Below are 21,570 nucleotides of genomic sequence, written 5' to 3' on the forward strand. Positions count from 1 at the left end.
ATAAAGCGGCCAGTCATGACTTGACTGTTGGATTTATACATATTATGGACCTGAAAAGAATTCCACTATTTCCATTAAGATGTATGCCTATTTTCTTTAACTTCTCACTCAGGTCAAAACATAGCCAGAAGTGAACATTAGTTTTCTGCAAAATCTTTTATGAGCTGATTGGCCTAAATCTTGCATTCTTTTTATCTGTGTTCTAATTCTGATTGAACAGTTTGCCACCACATGTAGGAATCCTCTTCTCTGTGAAAGTAAGAGGAAACACAACTACTGGAAGTACTGGATTGTGAGTTTGTTTGCATTACCAGTTGTGATCTCCCTAGGTCAAGGGATAGCTGAGAAATTAACCTTGCTGATAAAATCTAGGAGACTCATTTGCCCTTATGATGCTACCCAATATTTGGGGAACAGAGTCATCACCCATACCACAAATTTCCCTGAAAGTGCGTTTAGGCTAAAGAACTTTTCTGTATCTTTTCTAGTCTCATCTCATCTCCACTAAGGTGGGAAAACCTGAGAACTCTGGATAGAACAAAAATAAAAAGTACATAATTAAGGGGATAAGCAGCAGAAGAGAACATCTTCTCTCAGAACTTACTTAGCCACATGGGGTAGGGGACAGGGGCATGGCTGGCAAAACCGGGGTGGTCCTCTGATGGAATCTCCAATATAACCATCTAGACATTTCTCACAGTGCTCTCCTGTCGTGTTCCGCTGGCAGTTCTGTGAGGCAAAAGATAGGAAAATTTGACAAAACCACAAAAGAAATGCTATAAGCAATATATCTGGGAACCAAATACTACTCCAAGTAAAGAGGTTGTGAGGCTCATGGAATTTATTGTGTGGTCAGAACTGGTCAACACAAAGCGGTCTTGTTGGCCAGTCAATACTAGAAAGGGTAGACAGTGGTGGCTGACTTCATCCTGAGCTTCCGTGTGTTCATGAGCAGACTGAGGAGTTTAGGGTTTTCATGCAGAGGGGATAATTCCTCAACAAGCTGATTTTTCTGCTTAGAATGCCTGGTCATCTTTTAAGATCTGTACTAGACCTTGAAACCTCCAGGAATTCCTTCTGATGCCCCTTCCCTGATCCTTCTCCCATTCCACTACCCATATGGTACTATCTGCTCCCAACCTCAGCAGTCCTTCTGCCACATTGTGCCTCTTGTACTGTACTGCCACCAACTCAAATGGAGCAGGTACTCAGTAGAATAGAGTCAACTCAGCAGTGACAAGTTCATGGATTAATTTCTGCCCAGTACTCTAAAGAGGCAGTGATGCTAATCTGATAGTTTTTTCCAACAGGACTGAACTGGATCGCTCAAGCCAAAGCCATTAGCACCGTGGTATTTTCATCTCTGTGTTCAATAGAGTATATAACAGTTGAATAGGGTTTTCAGTGAAAAATCACACCATTAGAATTAGAACATCATCAAAGTCAGCCTCCTGTTTGATCCACTCCCTCAGTAACATCTGTGCACAAGATCTTCAACAGACACAACTGTTTTCAAACAGCTCTCTGTGGAAGAACCTGAGGAAAGGCAAGATGGAGCAGTAGTAAGGTGAAATCTGTGCTCTTGATTTTTGTCTTGGTGTTCTATGGTGAAGTTCAAAATAGACTAACAAAACAGAATAAAGCCTCCAAACATTTGACATGGGTTAACTAGTTTAATTCTTATAATTCTAAGGCAAGTGACTATTTTTTAACGCCATTTTACATGTGAAGAGATGGAAGCACAGTGAGGTTAAACACATTGCCCAATAAATTGTCACACAGATGGAAGGAGGTAAAAGTGAGATTCAGACTCAGGCAATCTTGCTCCAGCAGCCAGGCTGTTAATGTTCATATTATACCACTTCTACAATGTGTTAGACAAAAGGCTCCTTTCCCAAAAGAGTCATAAAATGACTACATTAGAATGTGCCATACTATTTTACTAACAGTTTGGACTTCAGATCAAAAGGGCAGAGCTTCTCCACATGAGAAATGCCATCTCAATAACTTGGCCACAGAATCAGTTTAATGTAGTAAGAAAGCCGAAGAGGATCACGTTGGCCTTCCTGTGGTTTGTCACATGATTACGCAAGACTAGAGTCTACCTAGATCTATGGTTCTCAAACTATGTCTAGGGAGGTCAAAACCATTCTCCTAATAATACTAAGATTTTATTTATCTTTTGGACTCTCATTTTCTCATGTGTGTAAGGTAGACGCTGGGGCTCCTGGGGCTCCATGACATGGAGATACCACCACAGATATGAGATCCAGCTGCCTTCTCTTAAGCCAAGCATGAACTATATTTTTAATTTGTAAAATATGTTTATATTTTATAAAAGCATATTACTTATGTTAATATGCAATGGGTTTATTGCTATTTTCAAATAAATTAACAAGAAAATACTAGAATAAATTTCAGTTTTAAATTCTTTTTTCTTTCCTTTTTTTTTTTTTTTAAGATTTTTATTTTATTTATTTATTTGACACAGAGAGAGACAGGAAGAGAGGGAGCACAAGCAGGAATAGTGGGAGAGGGAGAAGCAGGCTTCCCAGCCCCATGTGAGACTTGATCCTGGATCAGGACCTGAGCTGAAGGCAGACACTTAACAACTGAGCCACTGGGTGCCCCTAAATTATTTTTTTAAAGATTTATTTGTTTTAGAGAGTGTGAGAATGAGGGGGGTTGTGGAGTGGGGAGAGGCACAGAGAGAGGAAGAGAGATACTCAAGCAGACTCTGTGCTGAACACAGAGCCCTATGTGGGCTGAGATCATAACCTGAGCTGAAACCAAGATTAGGTTGCTCCACTAACTGTACTATCCAGATGCTCACCCCCACCAGCTTTTTAAAAGATCTATTTATAGTTTTATTTCAAATGCAATAAACATGGATAACCCCCCACAAACAAGACTCTTTGGCTACTTGAATAACTCTCATGAGTGCAAAGGGCTCAGAAGACCAAAAGTTTGAGAACTTCTGCTCTGTCTAGACCAGTGCTTCTTAAACTTTACTGTGCACACCAGTGCCCTGGAGATATTGTGAAGATGCAGATTCTGATCCAGGATGTCTGGGGTGGGGCCTGGGTATCTGCCATTCTAACAAGCTCCCAAGTATCACCAGGGCTGCTGGTCTAGACTGTACTTTGAGAAGTAGGGGGTCTAGAAACACCTAGACTAAGTAACGTTGTTTGTTAACTGCTCAGCATTGGGCCTTAGCCTGAGTATCTGGCATAAAAACACAATACATTTCACTGCAATGAAGAGTGACCAGAGTGTCTCATAAATTGTAAAATTAAAGGTTTTTGCATATATCAGTTTGTTATTTTACTAATTCATTCATTCACTTAATAAGCTTGGATTCAGCTGATATCATGACAGACAATGAGCTGTGACTTATTCAGATGAAGAAGACCAGATTCATTTATGTGTCATTTTATGAAAAAGACCTGGTTCCTGCCTTTGAGTAACTCACAGCCTTATGAAAGAAGAAGAGAGGCCAACAAACAACTGTGTGCTAGGTGCTGTGACTGAAGTATGTATAAAGGATATACCTATGATGGGGCAAAGAGGGAGAAGAGGTTCTGGCTTTTCCTAAGAAAGTTGGAGAAGACCTAATGGAGCTGATGACATTTAAATGAGGCCTTGAAGGAGAAGCAAGAAATCCCAGGTAGAGAGCAAGGGAGCACAAATTCAGACACAGACTCTGCCCATACAGAATCAGTTTTGGTGGCAGTGAGCAACTCAGTGGGGCAGGAGTAGAAAGCCTTGAAAGATTTTAGAAAGGAGAATGTCTGATTAGGTTGAAAGATGTCTCCGTTGCTGGTAAGGAAGACAGAGTAGGGGAAGGAAAGTGGATCAGGGCATGATGAGTCATTGGGTAGTCATAGCTGTGGTCTGGGATAGATGCTGTGGGTTGGAATCAAGGCAATGGGATGGCAGAGAAGAGAAGAGGCTCTCTCTGGGGTTAAATGTTGGGGAAGATAAAAAGGAAGTTCATGAAGCATCTGGGACATCTTAGTATGAGGGTTTGGCAGAATGATTAATTAACCGAGATGAAGAACATAAGAAGAAGAACATATTCAGGGTTGGAAGAAGAAACATGACCTACGTATAGAGAACTTACTTGCATTCAGTTCCTATTATATTCTCATGTGACCAGGCACAAAGCAACAGAGGACTCTAAGATGTTTGGACATACAATTTTCTGACGTTATTTCAAAACCTCAGTTAGCATGGAACCAAATCCATCCCTATTTGCAAAATTTTGGGGTTTTCCAAGTTGCACCATATTGGAAAATTGTCAAAATTTTGATGTAAGAATTATGCATTTGATCTAGATACCAACTGTATAGTTGCAAGTAAAACAGGAAAAAGAAGTGTCTACAACTCATTTTTTTCTTGCTCTGAGATGTCTAATGAATGTGCTGGTTTATTAATCACACATATTTAGTCTTACAGGAACTTACATTGGTTGATTTCTGTCTTACACACATAATAAAGGAGAGCTGGAAAAGCATGAGAAAAATGTTAATGTCTGCAGAATTTAGAGATGTAGTATCTTTGCTTTCCTGAATGAAGTTTTAATTAGGCTTTGAAGTAATAAAAAATTCATTAGCTTTCAATATACTGGATTACTTCCCTTCCTCTATTACGTTTAGGGTGGGGTAGAAGTCCATTTGAATATCAATATCTTTTTAACTACAAAATTACTACAGGCAGTTGTATAGAATTTAGGGAGGCACACTGTGAAGTAAAAAGAAAATAAAAATCCATCCATGTTTCCACCAGCCAGATAACAGCTTGATGGGCATCTCTTTAGATTTCAAGGATATTTTTGCTATTCTTTTAATAGTTTTAAATCTGAATATCCTCATTCAGATTTAGAAAAAAAAAATTTCCTGCAATGCTGGGACAGACGCTGAAATTTTTTCATTTTTTTAATTTTTCATTTGATTTTCACTGAGCTTACCCCACATGTGTTTCTCAGGCTCCCATTGTCCTCATACCTTGACCTTTACTATGTTGGTCATGTCCAGAAGCACTTTCAAGTAGGTGTTTCTGTTCCTACAGCTCTTCAACCCAATACAGTGGAAAAACCACTTAACCCAGATCTTAGGATAATGTCTGGCACATAGGTGGAGCTCAAAAAAAAAAAAAAAAAAGGTGCTTCTTTGTTAAATGGTTGGATGAGATCAATAGACCAACCAATCCTTAATTAAAAGGAACCTGAGGAGCCTTGTTTCTGTGGTAAACTTCAAGTCAGATTTTCTCTATTCTAGTTCTGGTCAGTGGACTCCTGGCTTTTCTTTAGATGGGTACTGGCCTTAGTCATGTCCTCTTCTCCCCCCGCCCCAAGATTTTATTTATTTATTTGACAGAAAGAGAGAGAGAGAGAGATCACAAGTAGGCAGAGCAGCAGGCAGAGGGACAGAGGGAATCACGCTCCCCGCTGGGCAGAGAGCCCAATGTGGGGCTCCATCCCAGGACCCCAAGATCATGACCTGAGCCCAAGGCAGAGGCTTACCCCACTGAGCCACCCAGGTGCCCAAGTATGTTCTATTCTTAATTATCTGTATGTAGCCTATAGACTTGGGGTAAAGTATGGGTTATTAGGCATTTCTACCACCAGCCATTTGTCCACTTCTATCTGTTTCTTCCCCTATTTCCTTTCTCATACCTCCTTCTGGAGCTTTCCTAGAGAGTCTGCCATGTCCACTGGGGACACCTGATCCTTGGGGCCCTGTCTGGCTGACTGAGATGAGAATCCTTCCCAGTACATTCTAGTTATGATAAGATGCAATATAGCTTTTTGGAAACAAAAAGGATTTCATTCATGAAGGCACTTTTCACTTAGCCACTTTTCTGCATTTGAAGAGTTAGCATCCTACTTGTGAAGACATCTCTAAGCTTCTTTGCTATGTCTAAAATGGTAGCCTAACTTTGTCTACACTATATTTTATTGCCAAATGGCTTAGTTCCTTGAAATCAGTCAGTAAAACATAAGGTCAGTTTCAGAAATTGGACATTGGAATGGAGGAAGAATTAGAAACACCAGGGGGAAGGCAAGGCGGAGGGAGGCATTATAAGACTTCAAAATAAAAACAAAACTAAAATGAAATAAAAAAGAAGGCCTTTTATATTTGGCTGTGTGTGGAAGACGGGAGAAATGAGTTAGGTAAGCAAAAGATAAGAACTGATAAAAACTCAGGCCCAGGGGCGCCTGGGTGGCTCAGTGGGTTAAGCCTTTGCCTTCGGCTCAGGTCGTGATCCCGGGGTCCTGGGATCAAGCCCCGCATCAGGCTCTCTGCTCAGCGGGGAGCCTGCTTCCTCCTTTCTCTCTGCCTGTCTCTCTGCCTACTTGTGATCTCTCTCTGTCAAATAAATAAATACATTAATTAAAAAAAAAAAACAAAAAAAAAACTCAGGCCCACAAGGAAGGCTGCAAGGAAGTGCTTGAAGAAGAAGAAATTGCTTCTTCTCTGGTGCCCTGAGAACCAGATGAGCTGGATGGAGGAGCTACAGGGCAGGAGCTGATAACCAGGAGGCCAGAGCCGGGAGGCCAAAGAAAATGGGAAAACCTGAGTTTGATTCCAGTAGGTCACCATTGGCAATACATTTACCACCTAAGTGACAAAGGATTCTAGGCTGGCAAGTCTCTGTTTGCTACTTACATTTAATTCAATAGAGTTATGTCCTTTTTTGTCTTTCTAAATTAAATTTGTAAGAATATATGTATATACATATTTAGCTCTAAGGGATAAGATTGTGGGTGATTTTCACTCTGAATTTCATGTACAGTACATAGCTGTATTATTGTTTTGTTTGTTTGTTACATTGAGCATATATTACTTCAATCAGGAAAAAAAGCTATTTCCATCTAAATAGAGTTGGGGTGGGGAGCTCACTATTAGGAGGAGAAGGACGGCTGTTCTTTCTTTTTAAAATATTCTGTCTTGGAACAAAGTAACTGGAGGAAGATGGCCAGTTCCCTTGAGTGGGCATAAGAGTTTACACCCCAGTCCATCCCCAAACTTTTATTAGAACTTTGTATGCCCAGGAGCTGTGAAGGAATCCTGTGAGGACCTTCTCCCTCAGAATTCCCGTCTAAGTCAGAGAGAAAATCACGACAATTCTGATTCTGACAAAGTCACCTTAAGAAGAGTGGTTTTCTCACAGGCCCTGGCAGGAAGAACTTTTTAAAAATTTAATTTCATTTAATTTTTTTATTAGGTTCAATTAACCAACACATAGTACATCATTAGTTTTTGATGCAGTGTTTAAAGATTCATTAGTTGTGTTTAACACCCAGCGCTTGTCGCCGCATGTGCCCCAGGAGGGACTTTTGCCCTTCTAGTTCAGTCTTCCATCTTACTGGCGTCCTGATGGCCTCTGATGGACCTCCCAGTCCCTATTGTCTTCTAGCTAAAAAAAAAAAAACCCAAAAAAACAAAAAACCCCAGATAACAAAGAGCCTTTAATTGGTCAAATTATCGGAGATGTACATTATTAGTTCAAGTGCATCCATGGGATTTTCTTTTCAAATGTTACTGGGATTAAAATAACAGGAAACCGGAGAGGGAAGCATTAGAAAGGGGCAGGCTTTGGCAGCTGCGTGTGCCTACACGACTACAGAGGACATCCTGGATGTAAGGGTTATTTAAGAAGATGGGGGAGGGGGAAGACAGAAACACCAGGACTAAACAAACACTACAAAGAGATGGCCTTGTCCAGTGTTTGCCACTACATTCTCTCTGTCTCTAGAAAAGTGGCAACTGCTGGGTTCAAAGTAGATGAAATGTTTTAATTTGCATCTTAATATAATGCATTTACAATGGGTAAAAGAGCACCTCCGTGTGCACACCTCAGAGACCACTTATCATCAAAATGATGGGCTTAATGGAGATAATTATACTAATTTTGAGGTAAATAGGGTGTACTTAATTAAGAATTCTTGTAGTTTATGCAAAAATACTCTTGCAGTTTTTGGAAAGCCTCTTCTGCCTCAGAGGATCTTAAAGAATCTAATTTTCCCCCTGTGTGGTACAGCTCCTGAAGGAAAACATGATCATAGGGCATAAGTCTTTAAAAATGCCTCCTAGGACTTCTACTAAAGCCATTTCTGGTAAATATTTCAATAGCCGTTTTCACGAAGCTGTCAGTCCACTCAGTGAATGCAGAAAAGTTGTGGCAAGCCTTTTTTGCTAGAAAGCTCCCCAGTGTCCTCCACAAGTCTCTACAATACTTCAACAGAAGAAGAATTCATTCCAGTTAAGGGAGGGAAAAAAAGGGTCTTGGGGGGGGGGGTGCTGAAACACAGACTTATAAAGACCACAAGGCCAAAATGTTCATTTTTATTAGCTATTTGGTTCATACCTTTTTTTTTTTTTCTAAACAAATTTTGATCTATAGACCTATATGAAGTTGTAAAATAGGCAATGAAACAACTGTTTTATTCTCCTGGTTTATGTGGAATGAAGCCAAACATATGGCAAACTATACTATTACAGAGGAATTTGGATGGGTGATCTCTTCTTCCGTGTACCTTTTCAATCCCTTCACCCTTGGCCCTATGGTAGACACCGGCTGCCGGGGACGCTAGGTCAGTTCCCTCCAGGAGCACATGCCGTGTCGTACCCATGCCTGGAGGGCCAGGTAAAATCACCAGCAGTTTCTAGAAGGCGTCTTACAGGAAAAGGTAAAGGGTAAAAAGGGAAACTGATTAGCTCTTTCCTAGAGAGTGCTAACGTGCAGGAAGAATATTTGATCCCTGCTGAAGACACAGAAGCCCAAGGAAGTACATGAACAGTGACAGATGCCCCAACCTACCATACAGAATCCAGAACCATCCAAGCACTCGTCAGAGTTATCGTTGCAGCCACAGGGCAGACACTCTCCTGACTGGGCGAGAAAGAATCCAGCATCACATTTCTGAAACAGACACAACAAAATATTTTCTTTATTGAAAAGACCTCTTTGGATCAATATTTTCCGAGAAGCATAAGAGGAGATGCTTACTAAATAATTCTTTACAGAAGTACTAGAATGAACTATTTATATTGTGATTCAGTGGTGTATGTCTAATTCTTTTTGTTATATTCTCCCCCTTTTTATATTTTTTTTAACTTTTCAGGGGAATAGGAATATCTTTAACGCTGTCCTACTATTGTAAGGAAGACTTAGAAGATTTTGGGTAACAGTAAAGAAGAAAGAAATTTTCTGATATTTTCTTAAGAAAACCAAACCAAACCAGGACAACTGGTGAGGGTGAGGAATTGCCTCCTGCTCCCTAAAAATAAAGACTTATGGTTTCAGAAATTACTGGCTATCGCATAACAACTCAGAAATGTGTCTTTCATGCTTAAAATTTTTTTTTTTCTCTTCACATCCTAACATTTTAAACAGAGGGGATAAGAAGTTATGAGTTCTTATACTTGTCAGGTCTTATGTGGGTGTTATTCATATATTTCATTTTTTCTTGTAGTTCTGTGAAGAACACATTATTTTCCCGATTCTAGTGATGAAATCATTAGACACAGAGGTGCTAAGTGGGCTGTGGAGATGTTAAACCATCTTTCAATACACCAGTCAACCTATACAACGATGAATTGCCCCTCGCCCTTGCCAATGTCACTCATGCCCTACTTGAGAAACTTTGCGACATTGTTCCTAATTTACGTGATGGGAGTTGTGAACATGTATTTTATTTTTCTTCAGAATGTCTTAGTGATGCAAGGCAACAAGGGCATTATAGACCTGGAAGTCCACCCCCCTCATCAGACGGATTCACTTCTAAAGAATTCCAGACAGATAAGAATCTGGGCTGTTTCCACAAACTTACAGAGTTGGAGATTTCACATCACCTCCCTCCCCCGATTTCATTGACTCATTGTACTTTGTACTCTCTTAGCCACCAGGAAATTTTTCATTATATCTGGCTGAAGTCCCTTTGACTGCTATGCAAAGCCATTTCCTCTTGCTTTTTTCTCTGTAAAGAAAGAACCACTGGACACTATTCACAGTATAAAAACACCACCACAACAAAACAAAACACCACCAGTTTGGACCTGAGAACTAAAATCTGATATATTCAATTGGGAGGAAGTTTAACAAAGAATAATGACATTTGTCCATAAACACAAGGCAAAGAAATTCCGTCTAAGTGAGAGAAAGAAAGTAAGGGTGCGAGGGGACTGATTTATAATTTATAATGGAGAGTTTGTGGTTGATAGGAAACATTTTCCTCAATTTCCACTAGGGAACAATAGAGAGGGAAAGTGCTAGAACTGCAGCAGGAAGCATTTAATTTAGACCATCTAAGTTCAAGTATTTTTGAATTTTGTATCAAAATATAAAAAATACATGTTTGGGGCACACCTGGCTGGCTCAGTCAGTTGACCCTACTACTCTTGATCTCGGGGTTATAAATTCGAGCCCCACATTGGGTGTAGAGATTACTTAAAAATAATATCTTAAAAAATACATGTTTTAACTGTGATGCAGTACACAGACATACATATATGTATGTAAATATATAAGGATATACATATATATCAGAAAAAGATTCGCAAAACACTAGTTAACCCATGTGCCATGTACCTTAAACTTCTTTACTTTATTTAAAAATACATCCTTGTTGGGGCGCCTGGGTGGCTCAGTGGGTTAAAGCCTCTGCCTTCAGCTCGGGTCATGATCCCAGGGTCCTGGGATCGAGCCCCGCATCGGGCTCTCTGCTCTGCAGGGAGCCTGCTTCCTCCTCTCTCTCTCTGCCTGCCGCTCTGCCTACTTGTGATCTCTGTCTGTCAAATAAATAAATAAAATCTTTAAAAAAAAAAATACATCCTTGTTATAAGACATATGATTGATGACCCATGAATGTGTTACATCCTGCAGTTTGACATAAAGAGGGTTTTAATTATCAGAGGAATGGATAAGAATAGTGAGGGGCCTAGTATTAGTTATCTCAGTAGCTTCCAAAACAGCAGTTTCTGAGCTCTCTAACAGACCAATGCATGGACATGTGGGGAGTCTCTCATTTGGGAGTTCTGACAAAGAAATAAAAAAACTGTATTTTTTTATAAAATAAATCCTGGATTTAAAAAAATTACTTACTTAAATTAATTAATCCTTTCCCCCCTGGATTTATTGAAATAATAATTGACATTTAACATTGCATAAGTTTACAGTGTACAGTGTGTTGATTTGATGTGTGTATACATTGCAAAATGATTACCAGCATAATAGCTTTAGCTAACACTTCTGTCATGTCACATAATTACCATTTCTTTCTTGTGGTGAAGACATTTAAGATGTACTCTCTCAGCAACTTTCAAGTATATAACACAATATTATTAACTATGACCATTGATCTATACATTAGATGTTCAGAACGTGTTAATCTCGGAACTGGAAGTTTGTACCCTATGATCAATGTCTTCCCATTTTCCCAGCTCCCCAGCCCCTGAGACCACCATTCTGGTCTTTGTTTCTATGGGTCCCAATGAATGGCACAGAGATTGGAGGTGTGTTAGGAGGGGAAAAACATGCTGGTGTCAACAGAGAGTCTGGTAGTGATGCCTGGAAACAGAACAAGTGAAGATCTACTTGTATCATCAATTATGGTAAGAACCTTCCTCTGGCCCAAGGTATCACGTTCCAGTAAAAGCACTCTAAACTGATATTAGTTCAAGTCTTTTTGGCATTTTTGCTCCTCTTTTATCTAAAGAAGACAAAGAACATTAAGATTTGTCCTGAATAAATGCATCATTTTGAATATGACAGTAGGTAATCCTTAAGTCCTTGAGGACTTACCTAAATCAAGAGATTCATACTCAAAGAACAAAAATAAAATTGCACAACACAGAAAACAATCCCAAATAATAATAACAAATTTTTTTTTTTGTAAATTCTGTATTTTAGAAAAGCTTCCGATTTACAGAAATATTAGAAGGACCTGTTTTTTGTTTTTTATCTATCTATCTATCTTTCTATTTATTTATTTATTTTTAAAGATTTTATTTATTTATTTGACAGAGAGAGATCACAAGTAGGCAGAGAAGCAGGCAGAGTGAGAGGGGGGAAGCAGGCTCACTGCAGAGCAGAGAGCCAGATGTGGGGCTCGATCCCAGGACCCTGGGATTATGACCCGAGCCGAAGGCATAGGCTTTAATCCACTGAGCCACCCAGACGCCCCTATTTATTTATTTTTAAAGTCCCCCAGAGATTCCAATGTGTGATTAAGGACTGCTCTAAAGCATCTCACAGTGCATTATTCATGTTAATTGCTCCACGAATGCTTGTGATTTAAACAGTTTGGACCAGGACAGCAAATCTGAAGCATATGTGCTGTTGGAAACCAATGGTTTATGCTGCTAGTACACTCACTGCTCCCTACTGGGCTGGATTTGGCCTCCAGTCTTTTTCAACACAGTCTAGGCAGTCGCTGCCCAACAGCGACTGCCTTGACTGGACTGCGCTCAATGAAATCTTTATGTTATGCCTAGTTCAGGAGCGGACTTCACCCAGAGCGTCTGTCGTTATCTACTGACACATTCCCCAGGCTAAGGCTCTGACCTTGTGTGAAATGGACTTGGCTCCAGTCTCATAATCTGTAGGAGATGGGAAGAAAAAGGGAAGCAGGGACAGGGTCACGTGGAGCCCCCTGTGGAGAGAGTGCAGTAAGGTGGAAATCCAACCAACTTCTTTTCCGCTGGGCTTTGTACACGTGAAGGATTATATTTTCTAATTCATCTGTCTAGAGGGGAGGTGCCATTTTTAAATTTGTATAAAAGCACCATTTAGGCTAATGAAAGCCCTGGACATGGGAGCTTCTGATGCCACTACTACATGCACTGAATATCTTGGATCCTTTGTGTTGTAGAACCTTAGAGAATTTTTCAGAATGGCAAATAATTAAGTGGGTCAAGAAAAGTTTGAATATCCTCAAGGAAGAGCTGTATAATGTTGTTCCTTTTATGTAGAAATGTTTGGTCAAGGCTCCAGAAAGTTCTGTTTGTACTAAATATCTTCTTGAAATTCTACAGGAACTGGCAAAACTGACCTTTGTTATAATATTAAAAGGCAGATAATTTTAAGAATGAAAGCAGAGTTAATTTTAGTTTTGTTACTGATTCCAAGACCTGTGTTATTTAGAGATTTTGAAAGCTGAGTGGTCTTCCCACAGAGAAAATGAATGTCTGTCTGATTTCTTTTGGAACATCTTCCATAATTTCTTAAATGAAGATGGTGTTTATGTTTATATATGTGTGCATTAGCAAGAGAAGTGTTACAATCAATTTTTAGATGCCACACTGAACACTCTGGCCCGTATGAGAAGAACTGTATGGCATACAACTGTAGAAACACATGTGGCTAAACTGAGAATATTCAGAGGGCTTGTACTGTATAGGATGGTTCCTAGGCTTTAAATTAATGGTAATAACAAGGATAATGATGATAATAATGAAGATAATAATAACACAGTTATTATTTATGGAGGGCCTATGTACCAAGCATTGTAAGTGCTTCATCCACATTATGATATCTGCTCTTTGTAACAACTCTGTGCATTAGGTATGAGTATCTGCATTTTGGAAATGAACAAGGTGCTGGTCAGAGAAGATGAAAAATGTATACACAGCTGTATAAGGAGTTCAGACAAACCTAAATTTTGTTTTCTCCACTATAACATGCTACTTCTCATAAAAACAAAAAAGAGAAAGGGAAGGAAGGAAGGAGGGAAGGAAGAATGGATGGATTTAGATCCTTTGTTTGACTCCTGGGTTTGAGCTCTTAACCATCTGGTGTATGGTTAATATATATTAATCCAACAACTTTTTTTGGACATTTAGTTTATTTCTAAATTTTTGCTACTACAAACAGTCCAAAGCAGGCTGAAATGGATAAAAATGTAAAATCTTTCCTTTAAACTCCAGAAAAAATATTATTAAGATATGGATACATGCTTAAAAATATGAAGTTATTAATGTATGAAAAACATTGACTGGGACTATCTATTCTTTAAACAATTTATTTCAGCCCAATTGTCATTTTGACTAATTACTTTCCATTAAATCATTTGTAGACTTTTTACAGCTCTCTGTCATCAGCTACTATATTATGACAGCTTGTCTCTTGCTTGAACACTGACTGGATGAATCAATAACATTTAGTTCTGCCTTCAAAGAATAGAATAGATTGTCATTTGCTTACTTTGTTATCATCAGTGTGGTATGTGGCTTTGAGTAAAAATCAATGTGTCTGTGCTTGATTAATTTTACATTCATAGAAATCAGAATTAGATGGAACTTTAGGAAGATATTGGTATGGTATACCCATGTGCCACTTACATTTAAAGGACCTGGGAGTGACAGTATATGTTGATATCATTGCAGGAGGCATTATTTCCAGAGGTCCATCATATAATCACAATATTAATTATTTCATAAGATAATATAACATACTGAGACTGTTTCTTAACAAAGAGGATAACATTTATCCAGCCGATTGATAGTTTTGTCTTCGTATGAAGAAGTCCCTTGAGAACAGTAACTGAAACTAATAATATTGTCAGAACATTTTTTGAATTTTCTTAAGATTCTGAAGTCATGGTTTTTTGAGGTCTAGTCCAGTCTGCATCCCTTGAGTGTAGTAAACTCAAGCTAAGTAATACCATTTTAGGTTAAAAATGTTCACAAAAATCTCCCTGGGTTTTCCAAATATTGTCACAGAGGAGCTAATAAATTGGCCCAAAGTCACTACTTTTGCATAGATACTATATCTCTAGAACCTTCAGAATTTCTGTTGAAAAGCCTGATAGACTAAACAATTTAAATGCTCAAATAGCATTCTCTAGGAGTCTGAGCTCCCCAACTACCCACTGAAAGAAGCAACGGCAAAGATGGATCAAATTTACAAGGAGTCTGAAGTTGTTGTGTGAGACCCATCTTGAGGTCTCTCTTGGAGAGATTCAGACCTTAATCTTCAGCTCCAACAAATGACCGTGAATCAATCATAATAAAATTCCATTACAAACAGCATACTCTATAGCCCTGTGCCTAGTCTAATAATATCTGACCTATAATACAGTAGTTCTCCCCCCTTATCTGTGGATGATACATTCCAAGACCCCCAGTGGATGCCTGAAATTGCAGATAGTAATAACTCTATATATACTATGTTTTTCCCTATACAGACATACCCATGATAGTTTAATTTATAAACTAAGCATGGCAAGAGATTAACCACAATAACTAATAATAAAATAGAATAATTATACCAACATACTGTAATAAAAGTTCTGTGAATGTGATCTCTCTCTCTCTCTCTCAAAATATTGTACTGTATTCACCTGTTTTCTTTTGGATAAAGTGAGATGGAAAAATGCCTGCTTGATGAGATGCAGTAAGGTTAATGACGTAGACATTGGGACCCAGCGTTAGGCTACTATTGGCCTTATCATCTGCTTCTGAATGGAGGTTGACTTCAAGTAGCTGAAACCACAGAAAACAAAACACTGCACAGGGCAAGGGAGAGGCAATCACTGTAGAAATTTGCTTTGTGTCTTCAACCTAGGATTTCCCAACATTTTACAAATATTCAGTAATCTTGCTTTCTGAATTAGACTTCTAGAATTTTGATTCATCAGCTTTTGCTTTAATTTACTAAGGACCGATGTGGAAAGCATTAGAAAAACAAAAAACAAAAAAACAAAACCCAAACCAAAATCTCTCTGAATTCATTTGCTTGTGTCCAGAGTCATTGCTACATCCGAAAGTAGTATTCTTCAAATTTAACTACACATATCCAATTCTTTTTGCTTAGGTTTTTGTATGTATATAATGAATCCACTTTTCTCCTTGTTTCCAGGCAACAATGATTTTAGCTGTAGTTTAGGTTCTAGAGAATTCCACTTTTTAAAAATCGAATAATAAAAGTCACCTTAAGATTGAATATTATCCTCACGTAAAAACTAAAACTTTGTGCCTCTACTCTGAGTCTGTGGGTCTTGTGCAATCCTGACTTCCATCTGCTTAAAACTTGGGCAGACCTAAGAATCAGTATTCAGAGGCCTTTTATTTGGAGGGACCAATGGTTTAATTTAATGTATTCAGAAATATCAAGTTAGCCTTTGTGGGAAGGAATGACTTCTGAGAATGTATGAGTTTATGACATGGGTAAGCATCTCACAGGTCATTTTTCTGTGTCTATACAAATAAAAGACAGACTATCCGGGATGGAAAGCAGTCCTGAATCAAGCTGTTGGTAACATTTGACTCTATACTTTTTCAGGGAGGGCTTAACACATCCTGTCTGTATACAAATCTGTGTCAGAGTGCCCAAATAAATTAAAGGCAGTCTGTAATGTGCAACAGTTAGCAAGAAGTTGACTTCTTGATTGATTTTACTTGAATGTGGACAGAATTACCCCCATATCCTCCCTTGGGTCTCTTTAAGCTCTTGTTTGCGTCATTGAAATTCCCTACATTTCAATAGGTGAAGTTAAGTTTTAGATTTTGACAGTGATTTCACCATAGCTTGATTAGGAAAGTGGTTTCAACATTCTTCAGAAGTTTATCCGGTTGAAAGGCATTTCTTCTTATAACTAGCACCATCAAGCTAGGGCATCATTAAACACAGACTGTGGAGCTAGTGTCTCCTCGTTGGCTCTTGGAGCTTCATTTGTGCTTATGGCTTAGGACCTGAGTCTACCATGGCTTGGCCTGCATGTCAAACACTCCAGCTCTCAAAGTAATTCCCTGTGATATAGAGACAAGGATTTAGGTTCTGAGGAATTCTGAGAAGCACAGAGCTGTACTGATCAGAGTTAAGCCAGGTTCTTTAATTCTGTAAGGTGGAGAGGTATGTATCGCGGCAATGACGTCGTGTTAATATGGCTATTCCTCAACACCTTTTATGAGCTTTTTGAGTCATCACTTGGGCAGGGAAATCCATGCTCCACCCAAAGATTTCAAATAACTCTTGAAAGCCGGTAGTCAATCAAATGTTACTCGGAATGGAGGTACCAGCAGACTCGGGCTCTGATGATATACTTACCACCCCCTTGGCTCTCTTTAGTTGTGTAACTGAAAGGATCAAAAATGAGAAAGTTTAGAGCCCTATGGCCATAAAGATTTTCTTTTTGAAATGTAGGATTTGGGGATGATTATGTTCATTAATACTGATGAAAATTTCTTTGTCTCCTTGAAAAGTTCCTTTAAATACTTTGTAAGTTGCTCATTTGTAGTAGTGATCGCACTTGTATAACATAATCGGGCATGAGCCCTGCCTTTTTTCTTTTGATTTTCTTGAAAAAAATCTACTAACACCTGGCTTTCTGCCCTGGTTCCTCGTCACATCATCTCATGTAACTTGTTCTTTTCATTCCCCGCCCTCCAAGCTACAGTTACACAACACAGCCTTGGCCAGATTTCCTTTTTCTTTCTTTCTTCTTTCTTTTTTCTTTTCTTTGCTTTTTTTTTTTTTTTTTTAATATATCTCGAAGCTGACTCAGTTTTATTTAATTTACTGCGGCAAATGCCTTGGACACATTTCCAAGAAAGGAAGAGATACGGTGTAGAAGGGCTAGATGAACAAGCAGAGAGAAATGACTTCAGAGTTACAGGCATTTGGGGATTTTTACATGACTCCTTCACCACTTGGCAGGAATCAGTGTTGTGAGATGGCAGACATTTCTGTCATCTTCCACTGGGTTTTAATGAATAATAACAGCTAATATTTATTGATGGACAGACACCAGGCATGGAGTTAAGTGCTTTTTATAGACATTCCAATTTGGTCGTCACCACTTTAATGGCTCCACAGTCTTGCAATTGTCTGACTAAATTGCCTTTTCTTTTCACAAGGAATGGGGAGGCTTAATTGTCTAGAAACTTACAGTGGCTTCCTTTCCTCTCTAGGGAAGGCAGTGGTGCTTCCTTGGGCAGGTGGACTGGTTGGGATGTCCCATCAGTTTCCTTTGCTAATCAATGTGCGCTTCTGTCTTGCAATCCTCCCAGTCCTTCAGTGCTACCCTTACTCTGGATTGCTCAAGACGGCAGTCCTGTTTTTCTTTCCTTATGCTCTTCCTCACGGGTTTATGCTTCACTAAAGAAATGCTATTGTGAATTAGTAGGAAAGGAGAAATACATCCCAAACCTCAATTGTACCCATTTATTGTCAGGAGATAATTTTGCCTCCTCTTTCAATGAGAAAATAGAGGTCATTCAGTGGAAAATCTCATACTGTCTATTTTTCTTCTCCTCAAAATTCATCTTAATATTTTTTTTATGATTTTATTTATTTATTTGAGAGAGAGAGAAAGAGAGTGCGCGCACATAGGGGGAGGGGCAGAGGGAGAAGCAGAAGCTCTGCTGAGCAGGGAACTTGACGCAGAGCTCAATCTCAGGACCCTGAGGTCATGACTTGAGCTAAAGGCAGACCCTTAACCAACTGAGCCACCCAGGTGCCCCGGCATCTTAATTTTAACTCATTCTGATTTCCTCTGCTCATCTCAGATGAGGTAGCATTCCTCATATTAGAAGAGATTAGCCCTCTCTCTGTGCTCTGGAACCCATACATCTGACCCTACCATCACCTGGCTTCCTTCTCTCACACACCATCCAGCAATTTCTACCCACAGGAGTGAGGAAAGCCAGAGCATAATTAGGTCTTGGGTCCTGTGTTGGATGAGCTGTGACTTCTTCCCTGGGGCTCAGATTCTAAGAACACCTTCTCTCAGATCTACCTCCCTTTCATTCTCCTCTTCTTTTGCTCAGCCAAACTTCATGAGTGAGAGAGAATTCAATCACTCTGGCTCTGCTTTCTTCATGCCAACCCATGCCTCTATCTGTCGCCTGGCTTCTGTCTCCACTGTGCCACTGGAGAGCTGTCAGAGGACCCAGGGCAGAACTGATAAAGCTGTCGGATGAAGTCTTTGTGGCTTTTGCTTTTCCAGACTTGTTCTCGTTCTAGTACTTAACATGGTTCAAATTCCCTCCTTGAAATTCTCTCTTCTCTTGGTTTCCAGGACAACCTGTCTTCAGATTTTTCTCTTGCTTATCTTTCTTAGTATTTTGGGGGTGGGGGGTAGGGTGGAGTAAGTGGCAGGAAGGGAGGGCTGTTCCTCCTCCTCTGCTGCCTCCACACTATTGATGTTCTCTAGGATCACCTCCTTCTAGCTCTTTCTATCAACGCACCCTGTGATGTCAACCTCACCCACAGTTTCATCCTCTGTCTATATTCTCCTGGCTCCCAAGTCCCTCTACACATCCCTGATCTCCCTCTTTTATGCCATGCTTTTGTTTTCAAGTGCCTGTGGGAGAGGTCCATCTCCAGTTTGGTAAGCACATGGAGTTGACTGTGCCCCACAGTGAACTTATTATATACTCTCCTAATCTATTTTTCTTCTTATACCATATTTCAGATAGAGATGATAGAACATAAAAGGAAAAAAAGTAATGGAGTGAGACTTTTCAATTTTATTAATACATTTGGCAGTAATATAATTTTTGGAAATGCTTCCAAAAGAATGAACTCTGCAAAGATCAGAAAATGGTTTGCACACAGAATAACATTTAAGTACCCAAGTTCTGTCTCTTCCTTTTCACAACCACTGTGCTATCATTGTTTATCTCAAATCTGTGGCTTAAATGGAGACAGATGGAGTGTCCCAGAGCTCAGAGTCTCAAGTCAGAAAGGGCCTTGCACAATCCTGAACTGTTATAAATTTACTCTCTAAATTAATACCTCCATCTGTACTAGGGGGACTGTAGGACTGGAAGTTCTCCGAATTAATTTCTGTGTAGAATGCAATGTTTATTAAAGGTTAAGTAACTGGAATGTGCTAATTTGAAGCTGACATATTTGCTATATTATTTAAACTCAACAGTAACCACAGCAACTGCGTAGAACTTAGACAACAAAAGATTTTTTTAAGGGAGGAGAATTTTCTCATTGACATTGTTTGGAAATGCTGGCACATGAGGATAATAAAAAGCAGACTGTGGTTCAGCAAGTTTTATTATTGTTTTAAAATTCTCTCTACACAAAGTGCCTCTCATTGCCTCCACCTGGACTAGACTGTTCCCACGTCCAGCCACCCTTTGTACAATATACCTCATAGAGTTTATATTCTACCTCTGAGATGTTTATCGAGATGGGTCTTCCCCTTGTTCCTACTACCACTATTTAGTTCAGGATCAGGATAATTATTACAATTATCTCCACCCTACTCTCTTGGTCACCAGTCTTTCTCCTTTTCAGTTCATTCTTTATTACCAGAATTAATTTTAAGAAAACTTATACTACTTGTCTTCTTTAAAACTCCCAGTGACTCTTCATTCATTGCTTACATGAATACATAAAATTATTTAGCATGATGCACGATGTTCCTTTTTCATAATCCAACCCCAACCTGTCCTTTAGAGTGAACTTAAACTCTGTTCCCTCTGCTCTACTTAAACTATGGATTTCCTTCTTCTCCCAAATATACCATTCTTTTGACCACGTTGACTTGGCACAAGAGGCTTGGAGTCATTCTCCTTTCCATCACTTATGAATCCTTTCCTTAGTCTTAGACTCAGTCGTTTTTCCTCTGTGTTCCCATGCCACTCAACACATATCTAATTAGAGCACATGGAACATGCTATTATAGTTTTTAATTTGCACTCCTGCCTCTCTGAAATCACTGTGAGATCTTTGAGAAGAGAAATAGTGGCGTGTTCATCTTTGGATCTTCATCACCTATCATCATCATTAGCAAATAGCAGGTAGATTTTGAAAATATGTTACTTGAAAAAATTAGATCCAAAACTGTAAAGAATGAACTAAATGAGGGTAAATAGTGTAGAAAGTTTGGAGAGCATTTGGACAAATCTCACAAGTGAAGATCTTCAATCATGAATGAATCTTGTAAATATAATATTGAGGGAAAAAAGCCAGCTGCAGAACAAAAACACTACCTTTATATTGCATTTAGAAACATACAAAATAATATTATACTGTATGTTATATAGGGACACTCACATATAAAGAAAAGTATAGATATGAATGGGAATCTAAGAAATCAGGTTGTTTAAGGGCAAAAGAGGGGAATGGGATTGAGGAAAGATATATATATATATATATATATCTTTCATATATATGTATCTGCAATATATATGTAATATTTTATTTCTTAAATTCTATGTAGGGCACACAAATGCTCATGAAAGAATAAAAGGAAGAAAAAAAAAAAGAAAGAAAAACAAAAGATCTCACTCAGGTTGACTGGATATTGGATTTCCACGTCTAGACCTGGTGAGGTCTCTAAAACATCATCTGTGGGAAGTGACTAATGTCTTGACAATAGATTCAGATGCTTGTGTATAATTTCCCTAACTTCCTTGTTATTCACTATGTACCGTGGTCATTATACAAGGTTAAAAAAAATAAGCATAAGAACATTCCTTTCCTAATTTGTTCTTCCTTTGTTTTTCATCTTACAGCTAGCAGCTACATCATCTCATGGGAAAGCCCTTCCCATGTCTATATGTCTGTCCTAGTTAAAGCATGTTTCAGCCTTTAGGTTTTTCT

General features: G+C 39.0%; 1 protein-coding gene across 2 annotated transcripts in view; it reads right to left on the reverse strand.

Annotated features, from left to right (window-relative positions):
• Window positions 1-21,570, reverse strand: part of LAMA4 (laminin subunit alpha 4) — a 146,901-nt gene that overhangs the window by 99,933 nt on the left and 25,398 nt on the right. For both annotated transcript variants that reach the window (XM_059401233.1, XM_059401234.1), the window contains exons 2-3: window positions 8,827-8,928; window positions 605-729 (exon numbers count right to left, since the gene is read on the reverse strand). In XM_059401233.1, coding sequence (XP_059257216.1) covers window positions 605-729; window positions 8,827-8,928 — 227 coding nt within the window. The remainder of the gene's footprint in view (window positions 1-604; window positions 730-8,826; window positions 8,929-21,570) is intronic.

This window comes from Mustela nigripes, chromosome 5 (assembly GCF_022355385.1).
Source record: "Mustela nigripes isolate SB6536 chromosome 5, MUSNIG.SB6536, whole genome shotgun sequence".
In the NCBI taxonomy this organism is placed as follows: Eukaryota; Metazoa; Chordata; class Mammalia; order Carnivora; family Mustelidae; genus Mustela; species Mustela nigripes.